We start from the raw sequence: 26,887 nt of genomic DNA, 5'->3' as shown, positions 1-26,887 counted from the left end.
CTCCATGGGCACCTGCCTGTTTATCAACCCTGGGGAGAGATACTTAGTGAAAGACCCCCCGCCCCCACTGTGTGTGCCCATGTCCCCTTGGGTGATAGCATGCCCACCAGTGTGGCTCTGTGGTCCTGCAATAGTGTGTTTGCCCATGTTGTGGGTATGTCCCTGGAGATACATGCGTGTGTGACTAGTCCATGGTTACAATTATACTTGTGCTTTACAGGGAGACAATTGGCTATACAGGGAAGTGGACCTGTTGTGGGTATTCACGTTAATCATCTAACCATATAACATAGTCCATACAATAAAAATCCTTCATCCCCTTTGTTTTTCCTTTGTGGGTGCCTATGCCAAGGTCTTTTTTTACCTCATAACTTTTTTTACATTTACTTTTCATTTTTCCCAGTTACATGTAAACATTTTTAACATTCATTTTTAAAATTTTAAGTTCAAAATTCACTCCCTTTCTTTCCCCCATCTTCTCTCCTTGAGAAGGCAGCAGTTTGATTTACATTATACATGTGTACTCATGCAAAACATTTTCATATGAACTATGTCACAAAAGAAAACACAGATTAAAAAAGGGATTAATAAAGTAAAAATGTATGCTTAAATTCACATTCATTATATTCCATGATTCTTTTAATTTAACTTTTTAAAATTCAGAACTTAACTAAGACCCAAAGAATCAAACACTCACTTATACAAAGTAGTACAGAATTGTACAAGATTGAATAGAAATCTCAAATATCTTGCTTTATCTTTTTTTAAAAAAATTTGATCATTTTAATCACATACACTCCCTGCCTGAAAATTCAAGCCAGTGTCTTTGATGCAGGATTCTTCAAAGCCAACATCTTTAAGTTAGACCAAAACAAACAAACAAAAAAACCCCAGACAAAAACGGAATAAAAAGACAGAATTCTTTACATAGATTTAAGCCAATAATTTCTAGCAAAATGATACAAAACTGTCTTAAACCAAGTAAAAGATTTATAGTTGCAGTAGAATAATAATAAGGGGTAGCATAAATTTACCACCAGTGGAGGGAAAATGAAAAGACTCTCGAATGGGAGTTGGATTCTCTTTGCAAATTGTCTCTCTCTTACACTCTGGTTTTTCTTCCCAGCCCCGTTATAACTTAGTTCTTTGTGAGGGGGCATCAGGTTTCAGCCCCTGGCGATGGCAGCACTTGGAGTTTGTTCAGTTTAGGGTATTTTTTTTTTTTGTTTCCCCCATGAGCATCGCTGGGTAAAAAGGCCTGGAGAGCTCCTGGTGTTAACGTTTTCTGTTCTAGATCGGGGGACGTTTCACTAGTAAAGCCATTGGTATGTAACTTAGCAGATCAGCCATGCATTGTCTACCCCTCCACGGCAAAAAGGAGATTTCTCATCGGTGCACGACAGACTGAAGACCACTGGAAGTCACCCGACCGGGAATCCAGTGCTGCCTTCCAACGGGTAGATGAGCAGCTACTCGCCGTGATGTTCGAAAGGAATGCTATTCTGTGAGGTTGACATGCGAGAGGTATCTTGTCGTCTTGTTAAATCAGATGAGAGGCGTTAGCAGTATGTGAGGTAGGGGTGAAGGGAGTGGGAGGAGCTACATCTTGTGTTCCCCTGAGGCGGCCTGATGCAGTGGAAGGGAGACCCCGAGTAGTCGGATTTCGGGAGTGTCTTAATCGCTCCTCTCGATCCCGGCGTTCCCTTTTGGCATCATCAGCTGCCCGGCTGGCACCAAATTTGAGCATGTTCCAGACAAACACATAGTCATAGGAAAAACCCTGGCGATAGAACAGGTTCCTGAAGAGCTATCTCAGGTAGGAATAGTCAGGTTTGTCATCAAAACGCAACGAAAGACAGAAATTCAGGTATGTGGCAAATTCAGAAGGGTAGCCTTTACATAACACTTCAATGGGAGTGGACATTTTCTTTTCACTAATTCTTTCATATTTTTGTCTCTTGGTAGCAGCCTTCAGCCCCTGCCAGGGTAGAGAGGCCAAGTTGAAGTACATCAACACATAGCCTAGGGACTCCAAGTCATCCCTTCGAGATCGTTCAATTTCAAGATGAGTGTTGATGGAGCCATAACGAGCCGTTCCTGTGAGGTTTTTATTCTCACGATAGGGTATGTGCTGATGGGTCCTAATGTCCCGGTACTTCTTGGCCAACCCAAAGTCTATGATATAGACCAGGTTACCCTTTTTGCTTAGTCCCATAAGAAAATTATCCGGCTCCACATCAGGGATGGATGAGATTCTTTGAATGGATGTATTCAATCCGACTAATCATCTGGTCAGCAAGTAGCAGGGCAGTTTTCAGACTGAATTCAATTGAAGAGACCTTCAAGGCTTGGTCCCCGAAGCTCCATCACCATGACATTATAATCTCCTTCTGTCCCACACCATCTAACTGTAGGAATGCCCACTCCTCTCTGCATCATTTTGTAGATTTTGCTCTCAATATGGAGCTGAGGGTGTTTGGTTTGGACACATTCGAGCTTGATGGCAACTTCTTCTCCTGCAGCAATGTCAGTACCGAGATAGATGTCTCCAAAGGAGCCGCTGCTGATGTTTCGGCCCAGCCGGTACCTGTTCCCAACTCTCAGCTCCATGACGGCGGTGGTTTCGGCTCCGGCCTGGTTCTCTCCCTCCCCTCCCAACCCTTCCTCTCCCTTTATCTTTTGAGCCCTGAGGGGAGGCAGCCTCTCCTGGAAGCAGGGGGACCCCGTGTGAAGAGGAGCAGGAGCCCCAGAAGGCAGCCACAAGGAGACATCTGGAATCCACGGCCAAAGCTCTGCCTGGCTTTGTGCCCCCAACAAACCTTTAAGCCCAGTCCAGGAGGGAAGCCCAGCCTAGTTTGTCCTCTCCTCCCAGCCCAACAACCACTATGGCAGGTAGACAGCAGTTCTGTCCCCCAGTGAAGTGACCTTTCTGCCCATCCCGGTCCCTCCCTGGTTCCCTGACCTCACCTGACCCCTCTCCACCCACTGCCCATGGCATGAGGAACATGCCCCTGTCATAGGATCCAAGAATCTTTGCAACCATCTCCACCACACCCCCCATTACACCTGCCACTGTCCCACCTAGCTCTGAAACATTAACTGCTGTTGTCTCTCCTCTCTGTCTCTCTATCTTTGTCTCTTTCTGCCTCCCCTCCCCTCCTCTGTCTCTGTCTCCCTCTGTCCCTCCCCCCCATCTATTTTTCTGAATCATGCCTTGGACAAAGATCAATAAAAAGCAAACTGATAACCTCTGTACTCCCTGTCTGATTCTAGGAGTCAACCCTGGTGACAGGTCAACCTGAGGTGCCAGGAACCTTCCTGACCCAAATGGAGCCCTGACATGCCCAGCCTAGGCCTGCCCTCACCTCCCTTTACAGCCTTCCCTCGTGTGTCTACCAAGGTGGATCCCCCTCTCTGGGCTGCATCTACACCTCCAGCCTTCCTCCCTCCCTCCAGGTCTGATCTGGAGACAGAAAATCCTTATTGCAGCCTTCCCCTGAAGCTTTGACACAGAGAGTAGACAAAGAGAAACAGAGATTGGGGAAATTTGGAGACAGAAATCTGCCCATAATATGAGAGGACGTGGAGAAGCAGAAATGGAAAGGTAGGTATAGGGGAGAAGAAAAGGGAGAAAAGGGGAGAAAGCTTTGGGCATGCAGAGAGAGAAATAAAGACAAGTAGAGACCAAGAGGGACACTGAGGAGGAAGACAAAGAGAACCAGAGGCCCAGAATCATAGGTGTAGAGCTGGAAGGAACATTAGAAGCCAGCTGGACCACCCATTTGTTGTTACAGAAAAGAAAACTGAGAACCAGGGCAGTCTAATGACTTTCCCAAGGTCACACAGGTAAGTGGAAAAACTCAAATGCCCTCTGACTCCCAAATCCAGCACTATACCCTGAACTACACTGCCAAGAAGTAGTAAGAGAAATAGACATAGAGAGAAGGAGAGGGTGTAGAGGTATAAAGGCCTGTCATGGGTGTACAGATTATTCATCTAACTACATATCATAGTCCATACAATAGAGGTTTCTTATTCCCTTGTTTTTTCCTGTATGGATGGCTATGTCAAGGTCTTTTTACTCCTCTATAACTTTTTTCTCATTTAATTTTTTCTCAATTATATGTAAACAAAAATACATTCATTTTTAAAGCTCAGTTCCAAATTCTTTTCCTCCCTTCCTCCTTTTTTTTTCTCCTTGAGAAGACATGCAATTTTATTTAGATTTTACATATGTCATCATGCAAAATATTTCCATATTAGCTATATTACAAAAGAAAACACAGATAAAAAATCAAAAATAATAAAGCAAAAAAGGTATGCTTAAATCCACATTTCCATGATTCTTTTCATTTAGTTTTTTAAAATTCTGAGCTTAATACCCAATGAATCAAATGCTTACTTGTGCAAAGTAGTACAGAATTGCACAGGATTGCATAGAAATCTCAAATCTCTTGTTCTGTCTTTTAAGCAGACAATATATCCTACCTGTAATTTTCTCTTTTTATTTTTAAAATTTTATTATTATTCATTTTTCTAAAGTTTTCAGTTCCCAAATCTCTCCTTCTCTCCAATCCCTCCCCCACCCATTGAGAAACTCTTCCACAATGACCTAGGCTGCCAGCCAGTTCCAAGAAAGACCACTCTTGCTCATGTGGCTCCCAGAGCTGTTCTGAGCCCTCATCCCTTGACCAAAATGGCACAAAGGAACTGCCAAGGAGAGGGCCAACAACATGTTTGGGAGAAATAAGCTTTAATCCGTTACATGCAGTCTTTTTTAGAAATGTTTTTATGGATGTCTTCCACTTTTAACAACATCATAGTTACCTCCAGCATCCCTCTCCATCCCCTTTTCAGAGAGTCATCTCATATAAAAATAGAATTTTTTAAAAGATGCAGAAACAGAAAAGGAAAAGTAGAAAAAGTCTGAAAATGTTTGCAGTTAGGTGCTGTTCTTCATACTCAAAGAGGACCAAAGTGACATCACTATGTTGGGGACAATGTACAGTGTGTCAGAGTGTGACTGATCAGACCAGTATGATCTCAGAAGACTTTACCACAGGCAGCACACAAAGAGTCCATAAGTCAGACAGGACAAAGGTAGGAGAATTCCCAGTTCTTGTGTGTTTGTTCCTTAATGCTCTTTGGTTAAAATAACAACAACAGCAACAATTGAAGAAACATTTAAAAAATCAGTCTCATATCTCACTGTTTTAGCCATTACCTTTTCATTCTCCTTGAAGGAAGCCTAGGTGATGATTTCTTCTCCTCTCTTCTTCATTGTCTCCCTTCCTTTGTTCTTCCCCTCCATTCCTCCTCCTCTCCTGTCCTCTCCTTGCCTTCCCCTCCTGTCTTTATGTCCACCAGTCCCCTCTCTTCTCCCTTCTTTCTTTCTCTCCTCTTTTTTCTTAAAACTCCTGCTACAGGTAGACAACTCTGCCCCATTCCCATCCCAAGCTTTTGTTAACCTCCCCTCTTTCTGGGCAGAGAAGAGCACAACTCTCAGGGTTTTAACATGGTGTTAAAGTCATCAGGCCAAGCCTTACCACGATATAGTTAAACATTTGCTCATAAGGTATCATAGGCTAATAGATCTGGCAAATTCAGCTTTTTAAGGCATTCTTCTCCTCATTGCCTTTTTGGGCCTCCTTCGCCATTTGAGTCAGTCTGTTTTTTAAGGTATTATTTTCCTCAGTCAGGCTGTTGGCTCTCATTTCATAATTTTCAAGGTATCATTTTCTTCCTTAAGTTTCTTGGATCTCCTTTTCTAATGCATTGGCTTTTCTTTCATATGCTTCTCGTTTTTTCTTGCATTATATTCTTCTTATTTTTTTTTTTTTTTAGTTTTTCCTCCACTTATGTCATTTGGTTTTTAAAATCTTTATAAAGATCTTGTATGAATTCTATTTGGGCAGGTGACCATTTGACATTACTCTTTGGGGGTTTCTTTACTTTAATATTCTCCTCTGAAGATGAACCCTGGTCATCTCTAGTCCAATAATAGCCTTCTATGGTTGGATTCTTTCTCATTTGCTTGTGAATTTTTTTGTCTTAATAGCTTAAAGTTTGTAATCACTTCTAGTGCTGGGGTATGGGAAATGGTGTCTTTTGCCCCAGATCTTCGGTTCTCCCCTCTAGCCTGAAATCAGAGCCAAACTTCCAACCTCTTACAAGTGCCCACAGCCAGGGGCTTTCTATCTCACTGCTTCTGCACTCACTGGGCATGAGCTACTTCCTTCATTCCTCCACATTATTCATAGCACAGCTGGAGCTGGCATTCCTTGTCAACAGAGGTTCCCTAAATATTTCTGGGCTCAGATGCCCAACTCCCCTCACTATCTAGGGGTAAAAGTTCATGAGGTTGGGGATGAGGTAGCCTCTCAAACCAAATAACCCCAGACTTGCCCTTTAAGTAGCTAGCTGCTTGTTAAAATGGAACTTAGCCTCAAGGTGTTAGGATTATTCTTCCAGTCTTCTCAAATTGTCCCAGGAGGATCTGGGTTATTCCCCTGTTCTTATTTATATTCACCCACACTTTGTTCACCCTAAGGTGATATTTTTTTGAGGGCAATTGGGGTTAAGCGACTTGCCCAAGGTCACATAGCTACTATTTTAACTCTTTTGTGGGGGGAAATCTTGAGAACTTGGAATTTTCTGACCTACTCCCCCATCTTCCCAGAATCCTCCCCCTTCCTCCTTTATTCCAAGAACTCCTGGAGAGCAAGGATTGATTTAGCCTTTCTTTCCAGTTGCACTTAGGAGAGTTCCTGGCATGCAGGAGGTGTTAAATAAATGCTTGATGACCGACAGCTTCACAGTTTTACTGTCCATAAAATGAGGGATCTCTCAGATCCTTTCCCACTCTGAGAGCCTGTGCTTATGTGTTTTGATTTGTCTTTGTCACTTTGCGTGTGTGTGTGTGTGCATGTTTGTGTGTGTGTGTGTGTGTGTTTGGTCTTTCTGTCATTATCTCTTGGCCTTTGTGTCTGTCTCTGCCTCTTTGTCTCACTGCCAGTCCCTGATTCCAAGCATCACTTCAGCCTGTGATTCACCTGGGATGGTCTGCCATATCTTCCGTCTAGAACAAAGTGGGCTGGGAGGCTAGGAATGCTCGGATCTCTCCTCCTAATGACATTCAAGGCTATACCTAGAGAGAGCCAAGAGAGGCTCAGGGCCAGGGCAATGGGAATAGGCTAGGGAGAGACCAAGGGAGAGTGCAGGGAAGCAAAGGGGCAGAGAGCCAGAGTGCATGGAAGATTTGGAAGGGAGGGAGAGAACAGAGAACAGATGAAGTTAAAGTAGCAGATGCCTGTAGAACTAGACTCTTTTTTTCTGCCTTTTTATTTTGGAGGGCAATTGGGGTTAAGTGACTTGCTCAAGGTCACATGGCTAGTTTTTGTGTTAAGTGTCTGAGTTTGGATTTGAACTCAGGTCCCCCTGACTCCAGGGTCAGTGCTCTATTCACCGCGCCACCTAGCTGTCCCTAGAACTAGACTCTTGATAGGCAGGAGAGGCAGGCAGGCAGGCAGGCAAAATATTCCTGACATCTATCCTGGTGCCCCTGGAAGGTGCTCCCCTCCATCTCTAGCCTTCCCCATAGCCTACAGCTGGGAGCTCACTACTGTCTCAAAGCCTCCAAGGGACACTGGCGTTTCATCTGTCCCTGTCCCTTTCTCAGCCTCTCTGCCCCCCTTTGCCTTTCTTCTGTCTCCTTTTCCATTTGTCTCATTCATCTCTTCTTTTTATGTCTTCCACTTGATCTTTCTGTTCTTTTTTCTCTTTGTTTTCCTCTTTCTCTTTTCCCTCCTTCACTCCACATTTTTCTCTCTCTCTATCCTCCCCCTTTCAGAATTTCTCCTCTTTCTCCTCCTTACTTCTTTCTTTTCCTTTCTTTCTCCCTCTCTGTCAGTGTCTTTTCCCTTATTCATCTCTCTTCTGTTTTCTACCCATCTCTTTATCCTCCCCTGGCCCCTTTTCCCTCTTTCTGCTTTTCTCTCTTTCCTTCTTCACTCTACGTCTGTCTCACTCCTTTTTGGCAGTGTAGTTCAGTGTACAGTGCTGGATTTGCGGAGGGCTCTGGCTCCCATCTGAATTCTGTCACTTACCTGTGTCATCTTGGAAAAGTCATTTGACTGCTGTGGGACTCAGTTTCCTTTTGTGTAACAGGAAATGCTTGGTCCAGTTGGCTTCTAAAGTTCCTTCTAGCTCTACACCTATGATTCTGGGCCCCTGGTTCTCTTTGTCTTCCTCCTCGGTGTCCCCCTGGGACTCTACTTGTCCTTATTTCTCTCTCAGCATGACCAAAGCTTTCTACCCTTTTCCTCTCCTTTCCCCTCCCCTATACCTGCCTGTCCATCTCTGCTCCTCCAAGCCCTGTCATATTGTGTGCAGATTTCTGTCTCCAACTTTTCCCAATCTCTGTCTCTCTTGGTCTGTTCTCTTTGTTGAAGCTTTAGGGGAAGGCTGCAATCATGATCTCCTTCTGCCCCCAGATCAGACCTGGAGGGAGGGAGGAAGGCTGGAGGTGTAGATGGAGCCCAGAGAGAGGGATCCACCTTGGTAGGCACACAAGGGAAGGCTGTGAAGGGAGGTGAGGGCAGGCCTAGGCTGGGCATGTCAGGGCTCCATTTGGGTCAGGAAGGTTCCTGGAACCTCAGGTTGACCTGTCATGGACCCTGGTGACTCCTAGAAACAGATAGAGTGTAGGGAGTGCAGTGGTTATCAGTTTGCTTTTTATTGCTCTCTGTCCAAGGCATGATACAGAGAAACAGAATGGGGGGAGAGGACAGAGAGAGACACAGACAGAAGAGGGGAGGGGAGGCAGGAAGGGACAAAGATAGACAGAGAGGACAGACAGCAAAACTGAGTGTCCCAGAACTGGGCAGGAACAGTGGCAGGAATAGTGGGGGTGTGCTGGAGCTTCCAGAGCCTCTTGGATCCTATTCCAGGGGCATGTCCCGCATCCCATGGGAAGGAGGTGCAGGGGGGCGCTGTGAGGTCAGGGAGCCAGGAAGGGACCAGGATGAGCTGGGAGGCCACTTAGCTGGGGGCGGAGCTGAGGACGAGCTGGGGCGGGGCCTCAGTCCTGGACTGGGCTTAAAGTCTTGGCAGGGGCGCAAAGCAGGGCAGAGATCAGACCATGGATTTCGTGACACTCCTTCTCCTGGCCGCCCTCGTGGGGCTCCTGCTCCTCTTGGCGCGGGGTCCCGCTGCTTCCCGGAGAGGCCGCCTGCCCCCAGGACCGCGACCCTTGCCTTTAGTGGGTAACCTTCTGCAGATGGACCGTCACGGCCTCCTGAAATCCTTCCTGGCGGTGAGGACCCGAGCGTGTGGTTGGGCGCGCTTGGGTTCCTGTGAGCAGTTGCAGGTGGCAGTGATGCTGCCTGTCTCAATTTCCCTAAGATCTCTCCACAGTGAGAGATGAGAGCTTTGAGAGCAATCACTGCAAAGGAAATAGGGGAGAGGCTAATGAACTTCTAGAATTTCTCCCGGGCTCCCAGGGAAGTTTCCTTCCCCTTAGGAATAAGTGTTCTGAGATCGCTCATTGTGAAGGATTTCTGGGCTGCTCCTTCGCCCTTGTGGGCATGCTTTCAGACTCAGTTTCCCTCCTGGCTATTGTCTAAGAATAAGTGCTTTGAGATCACTCATAATTGGAAATGTGGGGGAAAGTTCAGTAATCGTGGAAGGAAGGTGTAGGGTTCTTTCTGGAAGGAGTGGACCCTTTAGAAGTGGGGAAGTAGAGTGGGTAGAGAATGGAGTCACTCAACTTTCTTTTTGCCTTCTCCTTGGAGAGGATCTATCATAGAGAGTGGTATGAGAGTATTGGAACTGATTGTCTGACAGAGAGTTTTATGGGGGGAGGGGGAGTAAAGAGGAGAGTCCCATTAATTCCCTGACTGTTTCCCTCTCTTTCTGCTTCTTAAAACAAAAGAAAGCAAAAAACCATGAATGCCTTGTGATCTTTCAGAGGAAAGGGAAGTCAGGTCCTGGGTTTCTCTGAGCCTTTCAAGGGTGGGGTGGAGAGTATTTCCAGTGCTGCCTTCCTCAGTTTTCTTTTGGGGAAAGAGGTGGAAGGTTGGGGAGAAATAAGAAGTATTTTTAAATCAGACCTCCAGCAGTGCCTTCTATAGGGATGGAAGTGGGGGTGATGTGGGTATGGCCCAAGTGACATTGGTCTTCTCACTGCCCATGAGTTATGGACACTAGAACTTTGTCCCTCTACCCCAAACCAGGCTCCTTACTAGGGAGATACAGGAACAAGGTAGTTTGAAGGGAAGGGTAATGGAATGGCCCTGAATAGGTAGATTAGGTCAAAGTATCATTTTTATCATACTGGCTCTGCTCTGTCTCTTTCTTAACATCCCTGTCACTTCCCCACAAAGTGAAATCAAAACAAGTGGGAAAATTGGAGTCAACTGTTAGGAGAAGATATGCTCTGCCAGGAATGGGGAAGAGGAAGATAATTCTGCCCTTTGAGACACTCTAACCAGATCATCAACCATTTACTGGATTGGCAGTGAAGCACTGGACCAAACCCTGGGGGAGGAGAGGAACTTCTCTGCCTTTGATGCTGAATTGACAGGCTGGGATGTGGGTAGGGGAGGGGTTCTAAGTATAATCTTAGAAGCATTCAAAATCAGAGCTGGAAGGCCTTCAGAACAGAGAATGACAGAGTTAGAAGGGAGTTTTGAATATAGGTTATAGAATATCGAAGCTGGAAGAAACCTTGGAACACTGCATGTCAAGGGTTGAGAGGGACCTTAAGACATGGAATGCTGGGAGGGACCTTAGAACACAAAACATAGAAGCTAGAGCTAAAAGGGGCCCTACACACCTATTTTAAATACATCAGAGAATGCATTGTGCCAGCTGGGATCTAATGGGGAGGGGCTTTTCCCCACCATAGCTTCAGAAAAAGTATGGAGATGTATTTACCATCTTCCTGGGCTCCCGACCTGTGGTTGTGCTCTGTGGGCCTGAGGCTATGAAGGAGGCCCTGGTGGAGAAGGCTGAGGAGTTCAGTGGCCGAACACCCATCACAATTGTTGATTCAGTCTTCCAGGGGCTGGGTGAGTGGGCCATGGCATGGCAGGGGTTGGGGAAGAGTGACAAGGTGGTGGGAAGACTCGAGGAAGGAGGAATTGTGAGAAGAGAAAGGCAGAGGAAGGGGCTGGAGATAAAAGAGAGAGGATCAGGGTAGACAGAGGAAACTGATTAGAATGTAGAGGAACAAGAAGTCAAGGGAAGAGATTTGAGGAAGGAAAGCTGTGAATAAGTAAGGGTCCCAAGCCCCATCTTCTTTTGCCTTTAGGGGTTGTCTTTGCCAATGGTGATACATGGAAGACCTTGCGCCGATTTTCCCTGGCCACACTTCGAGATTTTGGGATGGGGAAGAGAAGTATTGAAGAACGGATCCAAGGGGAGGCCCAGTGTCTGGTTGAGGAGCTCCAGAAGTCCAAGGGTGAGAAAAGGGATGCAGGCACAATTAGAAAAGGGAGAGATAAAGACAGTCAGGGAGGCACATCAAGAAAGAAAAGTGCACAGACACCCTATAGCGTGTCAACTACAGTGATAGGCCAAGAGACAGGAGATGAGAAACAGAATGAATCTGGCTACCAGGGAGGCATAAAGGATTGGGGCTAGAACCTGGGGGTGGGAAGGAAAGTCCTGTCCCCAGATGCTGAGGTAGAGAGGAGTGGTGGTGGTGGTTGGTACTATCTTAGAAGCATAGCATTTATCCAAAGACAGAAACATGGAAACAGAGGAAGAAAGAAACAGAAATCCTGGATGAATGGAAGTTTCCCATTGACCTCCTACTTCTTCTTTCCACATCTCCTCTTTTCCCTCCACTCCTTTTCTGTTCTCTCCTTTCCCCAGGAGCCCTGTTGGAACCCACCACCCTCTTCCACTCCATCACGGCCAATGTCATCTGCTCCCTTATGTTTGGTGAACGCTTCTCCTATGATGACAAACAGTTCCAGGATCTGCTGAACAAGTTCACTGACACCTTTGCCATAATAAGCTCTTTCTGGGGTCAGGTAGGCCTTGGGATGACAGTCATAGAGTGACACTGGGAGAGAGAGAGGAATGGAGGACACAGGAGGAGACACAGAGGAATAGAGGACATTGAAGGACATCAGGGTGCAAGGATACAGAGAAGGGACATGGGGACACGGAGAGGAGGACAGAGGGAAAGGAAAAGAAGGAAATATGTGATAGGGACACTGGAAGGCATAGGCCCAAAGACATGGGGAGGGGGAGGATGCAGGGAGCAGGTTCATCACAGAAGTGACAGAGGGATGTTGGAAGAACAGGACTTGGAAGAAGGCTGGCACCAATGGAAGTCAGGGGCTCATCCGATTCAACCTTCTCCTCTTCTTCCACATCAGCTGTTTGAGCTGTTTCCAGGTTTCCTGAAGTTCTTTCCTGGTCCCCATCGGCGTGCTCACAACAACCTGATACTCATCAATGCCTTCATTGCTGACAATGTGGAGAAGCACAGAAAGAGCCTGGACCCCAGTGCCCCCCGAGACTTTATTGATGTATACCTGCTCCGTATGGAGAAGGTGAGCAATTCCTCCTCTCCCCTCCAAGTACTGCCTCTGTGTATGTACATGTCTTGTGATTATGACTGTGTGTGTTTGTGTGTGAGAAATAGAGAGACAGAGAGAGAGAGAGAGACAGAGAGAGAGAGAGAGACAGAGAGACAGAGACAGAGATAGAGAGACACAGAGACAGAGAGAGAGGTGAAGGAGGGAGAGGGGAGAGGTAAAGACTGAGGAGGGAGAGGTAGGCTAGGAGGGAGGGCAAAAGAGAGAGTGAAATCCAATTGTTTTCTTTGTGAAATTTATTGTCCAGCACCCCTTCTACTTGTGGGGTAGGGGCAGAGAGAAGGAGAGAGGGCAAAAGAAAGGGAGCTATAGAAAGAAAGGGAGAGAAAAAACGAGAGAGTTACCAGAGTGTGATAGAAAAAAAGGAGGGATAAACAGTGAGGGAAAAAGAGAATGGAGAGGCTTTTCCCAAGGTTGTCTCTTCTGCACCCCACCTCTTCTCTCTCTCTCTCTCTCTCTCTCTCTCTCTCTCTCTCTCTCTCTCTCTCTCTCTCTCTCTCTCTCTCTCTCTCTCTCTCTCTCTCTCCCTCCTTCTCTGTCTCTCTTCCTTGGAACTCTTATTAACTGCTCCATTACCTTTCCTGGTTTAAACAACCACTTCTATGTAGAGGTGTGAAGGGAAACTTACAGGCAACACTCATTTCTCTCGTGAGCTGCAGCTCCACATTTCCAAGTGCCTGCTGGACAGCTCCCATAGGCACCTCATATTGTAAACTCCCCAATTAGATTGTAAGCATCTTGCCTCTTTTTGTATCCCCAATACTTAGCACAATGCCTGGCAAGAGTAGGTGCTTAATAAATGTTTATTGAATGAAAGAAGATACCAAACAAGGACCTCATGTCCACTCTCCCTCTTCCCAATCTATTCACCCTCCTGTCTCTGGTGTTTGTATTGATGCCATCACCACTTTCCATGTATCCCTCTTTGTAACCTCAGAGTCAGCCTTGACACTTAATTCTCTCTTGCACCACCTTGTCCAATAAGGATCCAGCTCTTATCATTTCATCCTCAACAGCAACTCAGAACAAAGTTCTGCTCATGTGACCTTTCCTCTAGCTCATGCCTTTAGTACCTCTTAGTTGGTTTAGTGCAATCACTGTTTTATTAGCCTCCCTACTTCGGATTTTTCCCCTCTCTAGTCTTGCCTCCAGTCAGTAAATACAAATTTGTTTAGCCCCCATTGCATGCCAAACATTGTGGTATGCACTGGGGATGCAAAAAGAGGCAGAACTACAATCCCTGCTGTCAAGGAGCCTGCAATGTGATGGAGCCTCAGAGCTGCTAAATGAATATTCCTAAAGCATAGACCTGACTATTTCTGTCCTCTTTTCAAGAACCTTCATGGGCTTTCTGTCACCTCAGAATAAAGTTAAAAAATGTCAGTCTGGCACCTAAAGCCTTCCAATCTGCCTCTTTGTTTTCAGTTATCTCTTCCTGTTTGAATTTCCTATTCCGGTCAAACTAGCTTTCAAGCTCTCCTCTTCATGCTCATTGGATATTCCATATCCTCCCTCCTTGCCTTTGCCCATGCTCTGCCCCATGCCTGGAATGCCATCCCTCTGTTCCTCTGTCTCATGGAATCCTTAGTTTGCTCCAAAGCCCAGATCAGTTGCCACTTCTTCCATGAGGGTTTTGTTATTGCCCCCAGTTGTTCATTCTATCTCCTTTTAAAAGTCACTTCATAGTACTTTGTATGTAGACTTTGGGTTTACTTACCTCTGTGTTATATCCCCCTTGTTTCCAAATGGAATGGAGATTCTCTAAGGGGACTGTTTTTTTTTTATCTTTATATTCCCAGCATTTGGCAAGATGTCCTTCACTACTTGGTAGGCACAATCTTTACTAGATGAATTGAATCGAGAGAGGGGGCAGTTTGCTTCTGAGAAAAGAGCATTGGATCTGGGTTCAAATTTCATCTTTATAGTTTTCCACCTGTGTAATCAAAGGCAATTCATTTATCATCTCTCAGCCTCAGTCTCCCCATCTGTAAACAGAGGGATTTGGACTAGATGTCTTCTAAGGTCTTTTCCTACTCTAGAACTATGGATTAGAAATAAAGGGACCACAGGTGAGACAGAAGAGATAGAAAAGGTGGGAGCCAGGGGAAGGTGAACAGAATGAGAGATGAAAAGGCTTGAGGAGGGAAAGACAGAGGGCAAGGTGTGTGTGTGTGTGTGTGTGTGTATGTGTGTGTGTGTGTGTATGTGTGTGTGTAGAAACAAAGACAATGCAAGAGACTGAGAGATGTAGAAATAGAGGATGAAGGAGGGAGGTAGAGGAAGAGAATACAATCAGAGGAACAGAAAGAGGAAGAGACCAAAAGAGAAAAAAGAGGAGGGAGAGACAGACACCATGATGGAGGGATGTAGAGAGAACCAAACAGGGAGAGACTGAGCCTTAGTTGTCATGTGCTACTCAGTGTCCAGCACTAAGCATGGTGGGAGATGTATATAAGAAATGTCCAGACTATGTGGGTAGTTCAAGGAAGAACTATGAACTCCGTTTATTCATTCTAATAAATTTTATTGATTGACAAGGTTTTTAAAGATCAAGGAGGGAAAAAGACTCAAGTATTCTTATCATTATCTTAGTCTGTCATATCCTGGAAGTAGCATAGAAATAAGGCTTTTGTTACCTAGGCATCAAAAAGTCTTAGGAAATTTCAGTTAACTCGTTTCATAAGCAGTCACATTAGAAAGGATGCTCTCGAGAGCAGGCGTCAAGGCCAAAGCCAAAGCCGCCATCATCAAGGACATCTGCATAGGAGCCGACCCCCCAGAAGTCAATCTGAATCAAATATTTTGACTTCTAACGCTTAGTGATGCAGGTGAAGACACAGGGAGACTCACACATATGAAAGGATGGGCTCTGAGGCTATCTTTCTCCATTTTTCTCCCTCTTTTCCCTAGGAAAAGGGAGTGGCTAACACTGAGTTCCACTACAAAAACCTCATCATCACTGTCATGTCGTTATTCTTTGCTGGCACTGAGACAACCAGCACCACCTTGCGCTATGGCTTCCTCATGCTCCTCAAATACCCCTGGGTGGCAGGTGGGTAAATGGGAGTAGCTCCAGGGAGTGACCCTTCTGCCCAGAGATAAGCAAAGGCTTTGAGTGGAGGTGGAGGTTGGGGGAGGGAGGGAGCTTGTTATAATGGGTAACAAGAAGAAAGACCAGAGAGGAGTTTTTCTCAGCCTCAGTTCCTAAGTCACCATCTCTGGCAAAGGATTCTGAGAAATGACTCAAGTGATATATATGGATATATATGTCACAGACATATATATGATCACCTTCTCTGTGTCCTCTAGTGCTACGGATAATTTTCAACAGCTCAGCTCTCCTAATGACTTCCTCATAGATAATGTGGCCCTCATAAATGGATAAATTCACTCAGTTGTTTAAAATTTATATACATGTATGGACATACACACATATACAATACATACACACATGTGTATACATGCAGAAACACACATACGTGCATGCAGTTTTTCTTCTGGGGCACTTCATATGAATCGTGTTTATATATCCTTTCTTTTGTCCCAGAGAAAGTCCAGGAAGAGATTGACCAGGTGATTGGGAGGAACCGTCTTCCCGAGCTCAAAGATCAGGCCAAAATGCCCTACACAGATGCTGTCATCCATGAGACCCAGAGATTCAGTGACCTCCTCCCTATGAGTGTGCCCCATTCTGTGACCCAGGACACCTCCTTCCGGGGCTACCTCCTTCCCAAGGTGAGAGCAATAGCATTCCCAGGATCTTTTGAGTCATTCACTTGTAACTCATGGAAAGGAGCTCAAGAAGCCATGACGAGATGATTCCATCCTAGAACACAGAAAGTCTAACCTGGACGGGCACTTCGAAGACAGAAAATTAGAATTCCGTGGGCTCTGCGAACACAGAACAGAAAATGCCAAACTGAAAGGAAAGTTAGAACAAATAAAGAGCGTGCTAGGATTTGGAGGGTTCTTAAGTTATTGAGTAAAGATTTCCTGAATTAGAAAGAACATGGAAAGCAGAGTGCTGGTAATCTAAGAAAGACCTCAGAAAAAAAGAAAAGAGAGAGTGTTGACATTGAGGGGGACCCTGGAGATCTACCCCAAGACATTTATTTCCTAGGGGAAGAAATTGAAGTCTTGAGAGAATAGAATTTACAATACAACTACATCTACTTGAAAATAGGTTTTCTTATTGATCTACTAAATAAATGTATATTATCTGTATGTATAGTTAGAATTTAGGTCTTAAACAAAGAATGCTGGAAGGTTAGATAAAGCAGAATTTAGTGACACAGATACTACCCCTCTATGCCTTAGTCTCCTCATGTCTACAGTACGGTTGCTGGACTAGATAAGGTCTATACCTGTGATTTTATAATCCCAACCTTTTTTGGTTCGTGGAAACTGATGGGCAGTCTTATTACCCCTGAGTCATTCCCCAAGGGTCTGTGCATCAGGGTGATCTGGTCTCGTGGTGCCTACAGTGACTTGGGGCTTGGCCCAGCATCTCTGCAAGTCTCAACCCTCATGTGCCCTTGGCTTTAGGCTAAGCTTGCCTTGCCTTGGCATATCTCTACTTGCTCATGTTGTGACCTGGCTCTGGAGGGCCTTGATAGTCTGTCCTTGGGTGATGGGGAAGATTTACTGGAGCTCACTTTCTGCTTCTGATGACACCCCCCTCTCTTGGCAGGGCACTGCAGTATACACTCTCCTGACCACAGTCCTGCATGATCCCAGGTACTTTAAGAAACCTTATGCCTTTGACCCTAACCATTTCTTGGATGCTCAGGGATCTCTGAAGAAGAATGAGGCCTTTATTCCCTTCTCTTTAGGTAAGTACTGTCCTCAAGGCCCATAGAGACTCTCCCTGGGGACCTTCCCCTCAAGGGTCAGTTAAGACAACCAGTCCTAGGCTGTCTCTGTCTATAGGTTTTCACTTCAAACTGACCTGGAAACTGAGGGGCCATTGGAAAGATGGGGAATATTGGATAAATTGGAAACCCAAGGCCCATAGATGTTCCCTCCATAAAACTATGCCTCTGCTTATATATATATATATATACATATATACACACACACAATATAATGCATATAATATCTCACATAACATAATATATCTCTCTATAATTGTCTTCCTTTATCAATCATCCTTCATCATATCTCTATCAGCAAAGCAGAATTGCAGTAGCTCAAAAGAAATGTGAGACACCCAAAGTTAGACACTTCCATTCCAAATATTAATATGAACTATTTGGGGCAGAGCCTTCCAAGGGCTGGTCTGAGCAGTCACAGTGGGACACACTGTACCTTGACCCTGACATTGTGATGTCCTTTTATTACTGTTCAAGCATGAAGGATAACAGTGAAACCAAACCTTTATCAAGGCAGCCAAAGGCAGAATTTTGCAGAGGAAACACTATTTCTTTTTCTCTCTTTTGATCTTACCCCAAATACCCTCCACCCTGGTTCTCAACTTTATTTCCTGAATATTATCATGTGAATTTATCTTCTTGTTACATAATGACCCTCGGGTGGCTCTTCTGTTCCTTTGGAATAGGATGCACCCCAACGATAGCTCATTTTTGGTCATCCCTTCTATCTCTCCGGGCCTCAGCGAGATCATGATTTGAGATAAAATTTGGCCTCCTTGCATTGGGATCTCTGGATCCTTCTGTTTCTTTCTCATCCAGGGTGGATTTGTATATAAACACTAGAAGCCATGCACTTTGCTGCTGCCCAAATCTCAGTCCTCTCATTTCCCCCAGAGTGACCCTGTTCTAGGCACTTCCTTTCTCTCAGCCCCAGTTTCTTCACTTGTAAATGAGGGACTTGAACCAGATGACCTCTGTGCTCCATTTCAGCTGGAGAACTCTGATCCTCAAATCACTTTACCTCCCTGGGTCTCTGGGGCTTGGACTAGATGACTGCTGAGGTCCCTTCTAGTTCTCACCTTCTGATTCTATGGGAATTGGGAGAAAACATTTATATGACTGCTCTTACGTGGTGGCATGAAGGAAGTATTTTTTGCACTTCCAAGATGATCCTTGGGAGGTGGGGTTCCCTTGGCAACAGCCTCCATGACACTCCTCTCTGTATCCTTAGGAAAGAGAATGTGCTTGGGTGAGGGCATTGCCCGCATGGAACTTTTCCTCTTCTTCACCACCATCCTTCAGAACTTCTCCCTGAGCTCCTCCATGGATCCTGAGAGCACTGACCTCACTCCTAGGCTGAGTGGCATAGGCAATGTGCCTCCCATCTACCAGCTTCGATTCCACCCCAGATAAATGGAGCCAGGGCTGAGCCCTTGAGAACCAGCCTCTGGGCCAATATTCCTGTTATCATCCAACATACTATCCTGGAGGCCAACCAGGCTGAGAAGAGACTGGAGGGACATAGTACCATTTACCACTTTCAGATGAGGGAAAGTTGAGAAGAGAGGTGATATAAGTGGCTTCAGTTTCCTCATCAATAAAATGAGTGGGTTTCCTCTGAGGTCCCTTTCACATCTCAATCAGTAACAATTGTATGTTCCTAGTAAATGACCCAAACTTCCTCCCATCCCCAAGGTTCCTCCTGTGGTCCAACCTCCTTATGTGGTACACATTCAGCCTATCTCAAAAAAGGGAGTCAGAACCATCCTTAAGTGCTCTTATGTCTCAGCTGGTGAGCATGAAGCCTCTGTCCCAGGAGAGGGGAGCAAACCATATGATGGCAAAGCAAATAGAGTGTTGGATTTGGTGTCAGGGACATCAAATCCTTCCTATGCCATTGACTTACTGAGCCTTGGGACAAGGGAGAAGTCCCTTTAATTTCTGCACCTCTGCAAATGGAAGATAATGATATCATTGGTACCAATCTCACAGGGATGTCCTGAAGGTCAACTGAGATTATTCATAAAAAGCTGCATGGTTTTTTTTAATGGGAGCTTTGATTTTGTGGATGGAGGGAAAACCTGATACAGTCCTCAAGTCTGCTTTTGCTGAATGGGCTCAGGGTGTTGCACCAGCAACCTTAGCTGTAGTGATCTGTCCACGGTGACCCTTCCAGGATGGACAGTAACAGGCCTTGAACACAGGACTTCTGGTCCCTGAGTTCAGCTCTGTATCCATTCTGCTAGTCAGCCTCTCAAAGTGGTATGGAAACCTCAGATACCAGATATTCTGAGTCAGAAGGGCCTTTGGAATGTAGAGTGCTGAAGGGTTTTCTTTTCATTTGGGGTCGGGGGCAACCTTCAGAAATGCACTAGTTCCATCTACTCACTTGATTTTGATTCATCTCTTCACTTTAAGAAGCAATTACTAAGCACCTACTGTTTGCATAGCAATATGCTAGGCCCTGGCCATACAAAGATGATCCTTCCTTTCCATAATATTCTCTTCAAATAAAGCATTAAAAATGTTATTGACAGCTTTTAGTTTTATATACCAGTAATTTCTGAATATAATCCCCCTTCCCCTGCTCCCAGGAGCCTTTCTTGTAACAAAGAAAAAGTTAAGCAAAATCAAGAGACACAAAGGCCACATCTGTGACATTGCACACTGAGGATCCTCTGATTTTCCAAGGAAATAAGAGGGTTCATGTCCTCATTTCCTCTCTAGGAAGTGATGTTGGGCAGGGGAAGAACCTTGGTTCTGGTGTCAAAAGACCTGGGTTTGAATTTGACCTTTGATCTCTGCTGCCTCAGTGACCTTAGGGCAGTCATTTAAGTTTTTAACACTTCAGTTTCCTTATCTGTCTAATGAAAGAGTTGGACCAGATGGACCTTAAGGTTCTTTTCACCTCTAGGTCTACAATCTCATCTTATGAGAAATATGATCCTACATTTTCAAGAAATGGGGAAACAGGAATGGGGGGCAGGCAGTATTTACTTTTTTTGTTTTTTTTGCTTTTTGGAGCAGTATTGGGATTAAGTGACTTGCCCAAGGTCACACAGCTCGCAAGTGTGTTAAGTGTCTGAAGTCGAATTTGAAGTCACGTCCTCCTGACTCTAGGCCCTGTGCTCTATTCCCTGCACCACCCTAGCTGCCCCCAAAATTTACTTGTTTAAGATCACTCAGCAGCCTTGGGGAGGGTGGGAGGGAAGAGCCAAGGATAGAGCCTGGGTATTCTGACTCCCAGCTCCAGGTATCTCCTATGCTTTAAGGCAGAGAACCTGGGTATCCCTGTCCCTCCTCTGAAGCTTTAAGTCCTTGATGAAGTCTGATCTAATTTCTATCCCTGCTTCTCCATGTACCAGTGTGGCATTCACCTTCTCATTCCTTGCTATGAAATAGCTGTGGGGCAGGGCTATGTGCCTCTGGGCTCCTGCCTAGGTGGGTTTCTGAGCTCCATTCTTTTCAATTTTTACCACTCATTTCTTCCATGGAATTGGTGGGCTGATGAGGGAGGGGAAGGAAGAGAGGACAAGCCAAGAAAAGTGTTTCTGACCAATGTACCCAGTTCAGTCATGATTCTCAATTGCTTGGAAGCATATAATGTTTTGGAAGCCATGTTGGACAGAAATAAGAATTGTGCTTAGTTGGGGTTTGCATGGGATCTTCTTAGGCAAGGTTGAGCTTCTCCTTTAGAATGGGTTCTCTTCAAAGGCTGTCTTTCCTTCTCCAACCCTAATGCTCCAACATCCCTCTCCACATCTACCTACCACTCCCTCTTCCATGGCTGGAGAGTTGCTCCCCATCACTACTTCCAGGTTCTCCCTGTACGAGTACCACTCAGCAACCTTTCTTCCTTTGAAGTTCATTCAATCCATGACCCTTAATGCCTCATGATCTCTAACACTGCTCTTCATCCTTACCTTGGCTTCCAGTCTCAGTACTCCCCAGGTCCTTCTCAGACAATTCACACACCTCTCCCTTCCCATCATGCTTTTCTGCCTTACCTGCTCAACCCCTTAGTGAATTACTTAAACTCTACACTCTTTCTTGTACTTGAATCTCTTGCCCTCTCATCCTGCTGTTCAGTATGTCTTTGGCAACCCTAGCCTTGACTTACACAATCTGCTGTCTTGTTTTCTATTCATGTGCTGCTGAACAGAGCCAGAGTGACTCACAAAAGTAGATCGACTGGGTTCACTACAAATTTGTGTCATATAATCTGAACTGAGCTCTTACTGGGGCAAAACCAGATGCACCTCCCTGATGAATTTGTTCTCCAGCTCACTGTAAGGGTTATGGGATTTAAAGATTTTCCATGCCCCATTGGACTTGCTGACATAGCAGGAAGGGGCTAAGGGAGATTCTTCCTCAAGCCCGACAAAAGGTTCAGGATTTTCCTACCCCTACCAATAAGAAGGAGGCCCAAAAGTTCATAGGATTGTTTGGATACTGGAGGCACCACATTACACATTTGGGATGGATTTTAAAACCTTTATATAGAGTCACACGGAAGAAATATGAATTCGATTGGGGACTTGAGCAGAGTAAAGCTTTTGAAGAAGCCAAGGCTGCCATACAATTGGCCCTAGATTTGTGGCCCATGCAAAATGGTCCAGTGGAATTGCAAGTGACTGTACAAGATGACTATGCAAACTGGAGCTTATGGTAAAAACAACAAAGCCAAAATGTACCTTTGGGATTTTGGTGTAGGACACTCCCTTCATCTGGAGTCCAGTATACACCTTTTGAAAAGCAGTTGTTAGCTGCATATTGGGCTTTGGTGGAGACTGAACAACTGACTGTGGGCCATGAAGTGATATTAAGACCTGGAATCCCAATTATGACCTGGGTAATGAGTACCCCAGCTTCTCACAGAATTGGACATGCCCAAGAGGCTAGTATAATCAAATGGAAGTGGTATATTCAAAATAGAGCGAAAACAGGCGAAAGCGGAGTCTCTGCTCTACATGAATCGGTAGCAAACATAGAAATTGAAAGGAATGACACACCCCCTGAGCCAAAGCAACAGTTGGTAAAGTCCACTGTAAAATGGAATGAGGGATATGATGTATTAACTGAGGAACAAAAGAGACATGCATGGTTTACTGATGGGACAGCAAAATATTTGGGCCAAAAAAGACATTGGAAAGCAGTGGCCTAAAACCCATGTACTAGAAGGACTTTGGAAAGTACTGGGATAGGTGCAAGTAGCCAATATGCTGAACTTATGGCAGTATATCAAGCCATCAAAATAGAACAAGGAGGACAGTGTCATATATTCACTGATTCATGGGCGGTAGCTAATGGGTTAGCTACATGGATGCCCATGTGGAAAAATGAAAATTGGGAAATTCATGGCAAACAAGTCTGGGGCAAAGAATTATGGGAAGATATCTGAAACATGTCTTTGGTCACTGACTTGTCAGTTTTTCATGTAGATGCTCACGTGGCCCCCACCACATCAGAACGTGAGTACAATGCTCATGCTGATAGACTGGCAAAGATTGCTACCGAACATATTGTCTCTACTTTGACAACAACTGATGATCCGGTATTAGCAAAATGGGTCCACCAAACAGCAGGCCATTTGGGGGTCCAGGCCACACACCAGTGGGCACAAGATCGAGGTATTAGTATCTCTCATTCACTGTTAAAACAGATAGCAGAAGAATGTCATATATGTCAATTGGAAAAGGAGCGAACTGTTCCTTGGGTAGTAACTGGAGAGATAGCAAGAGGAAAAGTCCCAGCCCAAATCTGGCAAATAGATTATATTGGTCCACTACCACTGCAGATTTATATGTACTTGTGTTGATACCTATTCAGGTGTACTAGTAGCTTGTCCTTATAAGAATGCAACCCAGAAAAACACTTGTAAAACTCTAGATCTCATAAGTCTATATTATAGAACCCCAATGCAGATTCAAAGTGACAACGGGTCACATTTCAAAGGCAATGAAATGAAGAAGTATTGTATACTAAACAATATAGAATGGATATATCATATTCCATATTATCCAGAAGCATCTGGGTTGATTGAAAGAATGAATGGATTACTGAAAGGACAATTGAGGAAGTTAAGTTCCAATAATTCATATCAACATTGGAAGGATAATTTGTTCATGGCTTTGCATAATTTGAATAATAGACCATTGGGAGGAAGTACACCTTTAGCCAGAATGATGACCCCCAATCTGCAAATTAGAAAACAACAAACACACAAGATCCCAAATATTGAGTATTGGACCTTGAGGCCAGATGTCCCAGCACCGTACCCAGGACCACCTGGTTCAGTGGGGTATGATTTACATTGTTTAGAGGACTTTTGGTTGGACAGAAAAGAAATAAGAAAAATCTCCACTGGGATATGCATAAGAATCCCTAAAAATCACTTTGGACAGATTTTACCCAAATCAGGATTAGCAGCTCAAGGAATACATGTATTCCTTGGAGTAATAGATTCTAATTATCAAGGAGAAATTGTTGTAACATTCCAGAATTTAGGTGAAGGGCCCATACAGATTAACAAGAATGATAGGATAGTTCAAGTGATTATCGTTCCTTGTAAAACAATGCCACTTGTAAAAACTGACCCTCCTTCCAAAATAACTGTTACAGGAACTGAAGGATTTGGTTCTACTGATAGAATAAAATCAGGAGCTAAAGTATGGGTAAAATGGAAGCCAGATGATGTTCCAAAGGCTGCAGAGATTATAGCATATGGGAGGGATAACACTGTAACTATTGTTTATTCTGGAGAAGATGATTACAAAATTGTACCCTTAAGTCATTTATTCTACCGTGAGTGAGGCTACAATAGCCTGGTTATTGTCTCTTTGCTTCTTCTTGATTTTTTTGTTTATTCACCTTGTTTGTTAGATTTGTTTCCACAGGCTTGGTACCCTCAATCTGTAGATGCCTGATAGCTTAAGCTGGATGTCACCCCCTGTCTGCAACTGTGATGTGTCACCCTTGGACCTGGCATCAAGCATATTAAGAACTGACCTCTCAAATGGGACCCCTTAGGACAGGGACAGCTCTACATCCGATTTCAGCAGCAAGTAGCCATAGAAGAAGAGATATTCACCCCTTACCACAAGATTTTGGGGCCCCATTTGTTCAGGGTGGGGGGAATGATGGGGAGCTTGTGCTCAAGCCCCACCCTAAAATATGGTTTTCTGTGTTTATTGTGTGCTATTCTTGTTATATTGTTGTGAAATTTTGTTGACACCAGTTATTCCTACTGTATTTTTGCCAAGTAAGGGACATGAAAGATCTTGGGGCCGAATGTAAGGGTTATGGGATTTAAAGATCTTTCATGCCCCATTGGACTTGCTGATGTAGCAGGAAGGGGTGGAGCAAGAGGAAGCGGAAGCCAAGCTGGAGTTCCTGCGGTGGCTGGCGGTGGTGGTGACGGCGGCGGCAGCAGCAGAGGCAGCAGCAGCGGCAGCGCGAAGCCCTTTTTGAGTTAACCAGAATTTCTGCTAAGGACTCCTGCTGAGGACTGCCAAGGGCCAGCGCTGCTGGGAGCGTGCTTCCCAGACGCTGGGTGGTTGCTGTGAGTGGGGAGAGGAGGACCTTTGCCTGAGGTAGCCTGTTCTGTTTTAAAGGCTTGAAAATGTGGGTGCTTTCTACTTTATCTACCTGTGCCAATATCATAACTACTCTGATGGCTTTCACTTTCTGGTTTTGGGACTCAGTCTTTTGGTATCTTAATAAATTTTCTAGTTTATTTCCCCATATGGCAAGCATGATGTATTTTGTGATGGATAATTATATCAGCATATTTGTAATCTCCATAGGCATTGTGAATATGGCATTGCTGATACACTCACCACAGTGACTACTCCAGGCCTTTTCATCCTTTCTCAAGCCTCCTATGGCACTGATCTGAGGTCTTTGCTTCATAAACTTTTCATCAAAATATTGAGGTTATTTTTGGAGAACTCTTCTCTTCCTCATCTCACATTGCTTAGATGTCTTTCCCCGCTGTATTCTCCTTCTCCCCTTGCCTCACATGAAGAGATGGCCATACTCATTGCCAAAGCTTCTTCTTTTATATACACTTTTCTTCCCATTCCATCCCATATTCTCTAGCAGATTTCCCCCTGTATCATCAGTTTCTTTCCAACCTCCTGTGTCTTTCAATTTATTTGTTGCTTCTCTGCTACCTACAAACATGCTCATCTTTCCCCCATTCTTTAAAAAAAATCTCACTTGCTTTCACCATCCCCACTATTTACCAGGCTACATCTCTTCTACCTTTCTGGTCCAAACTCCAGGAAACCATCTCCATTAGGTGCTTCTACTTTCCTCTCACTGAATTCCAAAGTCTGGGCATTCAGTCTCAACATTCAAAACTATTGAAACTATTGTTTCCACTCTCTTTTTCCTAACCCCTCTCCTCTCCCCAATCACTATCTTCCCAATTTCCTTTGTTCATAGCTTAGTCCTTTTTTCTCTTTTTAATTTCCTTCACTTTTCCCCCACTCTATCTAATCTCTTGTTAAATTCTGTCATTTCTATTTTCACAATCTCTCCTGTGTAAATCCCTTTCTCTCCACTCACACAACCACCTCTTTGGTGCAGACACTCATCTTCTCATATTTGGACTTTTGCAATTACTTTCTGGTTGGTTTCCTTGCCTCAAGCCTATATTCCTATTCTGTTCCATCCCCCATTCAGCTGTCAAAGTGATCTTGCTCAAGTCCCTTTTTTATCTAATGAGCTCCAGTGCCTCCCTATTTATCCCTCCCCCCACCCTGATCAAATATTTTTCTCTCTGTTTGGCTTTTCAAGCCCTCTATGACCTGGTCAATCTTTTTTCACTTTGCTTTCCTCCATGCACTCTACCATCTATTGATAGTGACTGTTCTTGGTCTTCTCCAAACAAGTCACTCCATTCCCCACCTTCACATCTTTTGACTGCCTGCTCTTATGCCTGCAATGTTCTCTCTCCTTGCCTCTACCTCTTGGCTTGCCTGTTCTCTTTCAAAATGGAACTCAGATGTCACCTTCTGCAAGAGACCTTTCTCAATTTCCCCCCTCTTCTTGCCCAGTACCATAGAGACATTGTCTCTATCTTTTATGTACAACTGTTTTAATGTTGCCTCCCCCAATCGAATGTGAGTTCTTTGAAGCAAAAGTGATATTTTTCCTCCTTTTTTATCACCAGTATTTAGAACAGAGCCAGCCACATAGAAAGTAAGAATACAAAGAATGTTTTCTGACTGACTGCTGTTTGCTTTATGATGATGGGCAAGTTATTTGACAAGACTCTGAGCCTTAACTTCCTCATTTTTAATATGAAGATCATGTCAGTTATGAAAGACTTGGCTACACTGATCAAGACTATGCCAAAGGACCTATGATGAAAACATGCTATTCTCCTTCTGAGAGATA

At 44.6% G+C, this 26,887-nt stretch overlaps 1 protein-coding gene and 1 pseudogene across 1 annotated transcript; one reads left to right on the top strand and one right to left on the bottom strand.

Moving 5' to 3' along the window:
* Window positions 1-753: 753 nt before the first annotated feature.
* On the bottom strand, window positions 754-2,821 carry LOC138153963 (casein kinase I pseudogene; annotated as a pseudogene).
* A 6,318-nt stretch (window positions 2,822-9,139) lies between these two features.
* LOC138153845 (cytochrome P450 2B4-like) lies at window positions 9,140-18,895 on the top strand. Its single transcript, XM_069078258.1, has 9 exons — window positions 9,140-9,313; window positions 10,907-11,069; window positions 11,312-11,461; window positions 11,878-12,038; window positions 12,390-12,566; window positions 15,522-15,663; window positions 16,159-16,346; window positions 17,302-17,443; window positions 18,714-18,895. The coding sequence occupies exons 1-9, from the start codon at window positions 9,140-9,142 to the stop codon at window positions 18,893-18,895; spliced, it is 1,479 nt and encodes a 492-aa protein (XP_068934359.1).
* The last annotated feature ends 7,992 nt before the right edge of the window (window positions 18,896-26,887 follow it).

This window comes from Petaurus breviceps, unplaced genomic scaffold (genome assembly GCF_028583685.1).
Source record: "Petaurus breviceps papuanus isolate PSGF00001 unplaced genomic scaffold, PetGlider_PUasm1.0 91041, whole genome shotgun sequence".
NCBI classification, from domain to species: Eukaryota; Metazoa; Chordata; class Mammalia; order Diprotodontia; family Petauridae; genus Petaurus; species Petaurus breviceps.
Note: the sequence above shows the minus strand (reverse complement) of the source record. Positions and strands in the feature narration are given on the sequence as shown.

Coding starts and splice junctions, on each gene's coding strand:
- LOC138153845 (XM_069078258.1), top strand. CDS start 9,140: ATGGATTTCGTGACACTCCTTCTCCTGGCCGCCCTCGTGGGGCTCCTG. Junction 12,039..12,389: donor TAAGCTCTTTCTGGGGTCAG/GTAGGCCTTGGG, acceptor CTTCCACATCAG/CTGTTTGAGCTGTTTCCAGG. Junction 17,444..18,713: donor CTTTATTCCCTTCTCTTTAG/GTAAGTACTGTC, acceptor CTGTATCCTTAG/GAAAGAGAATGTGCTTGGGT.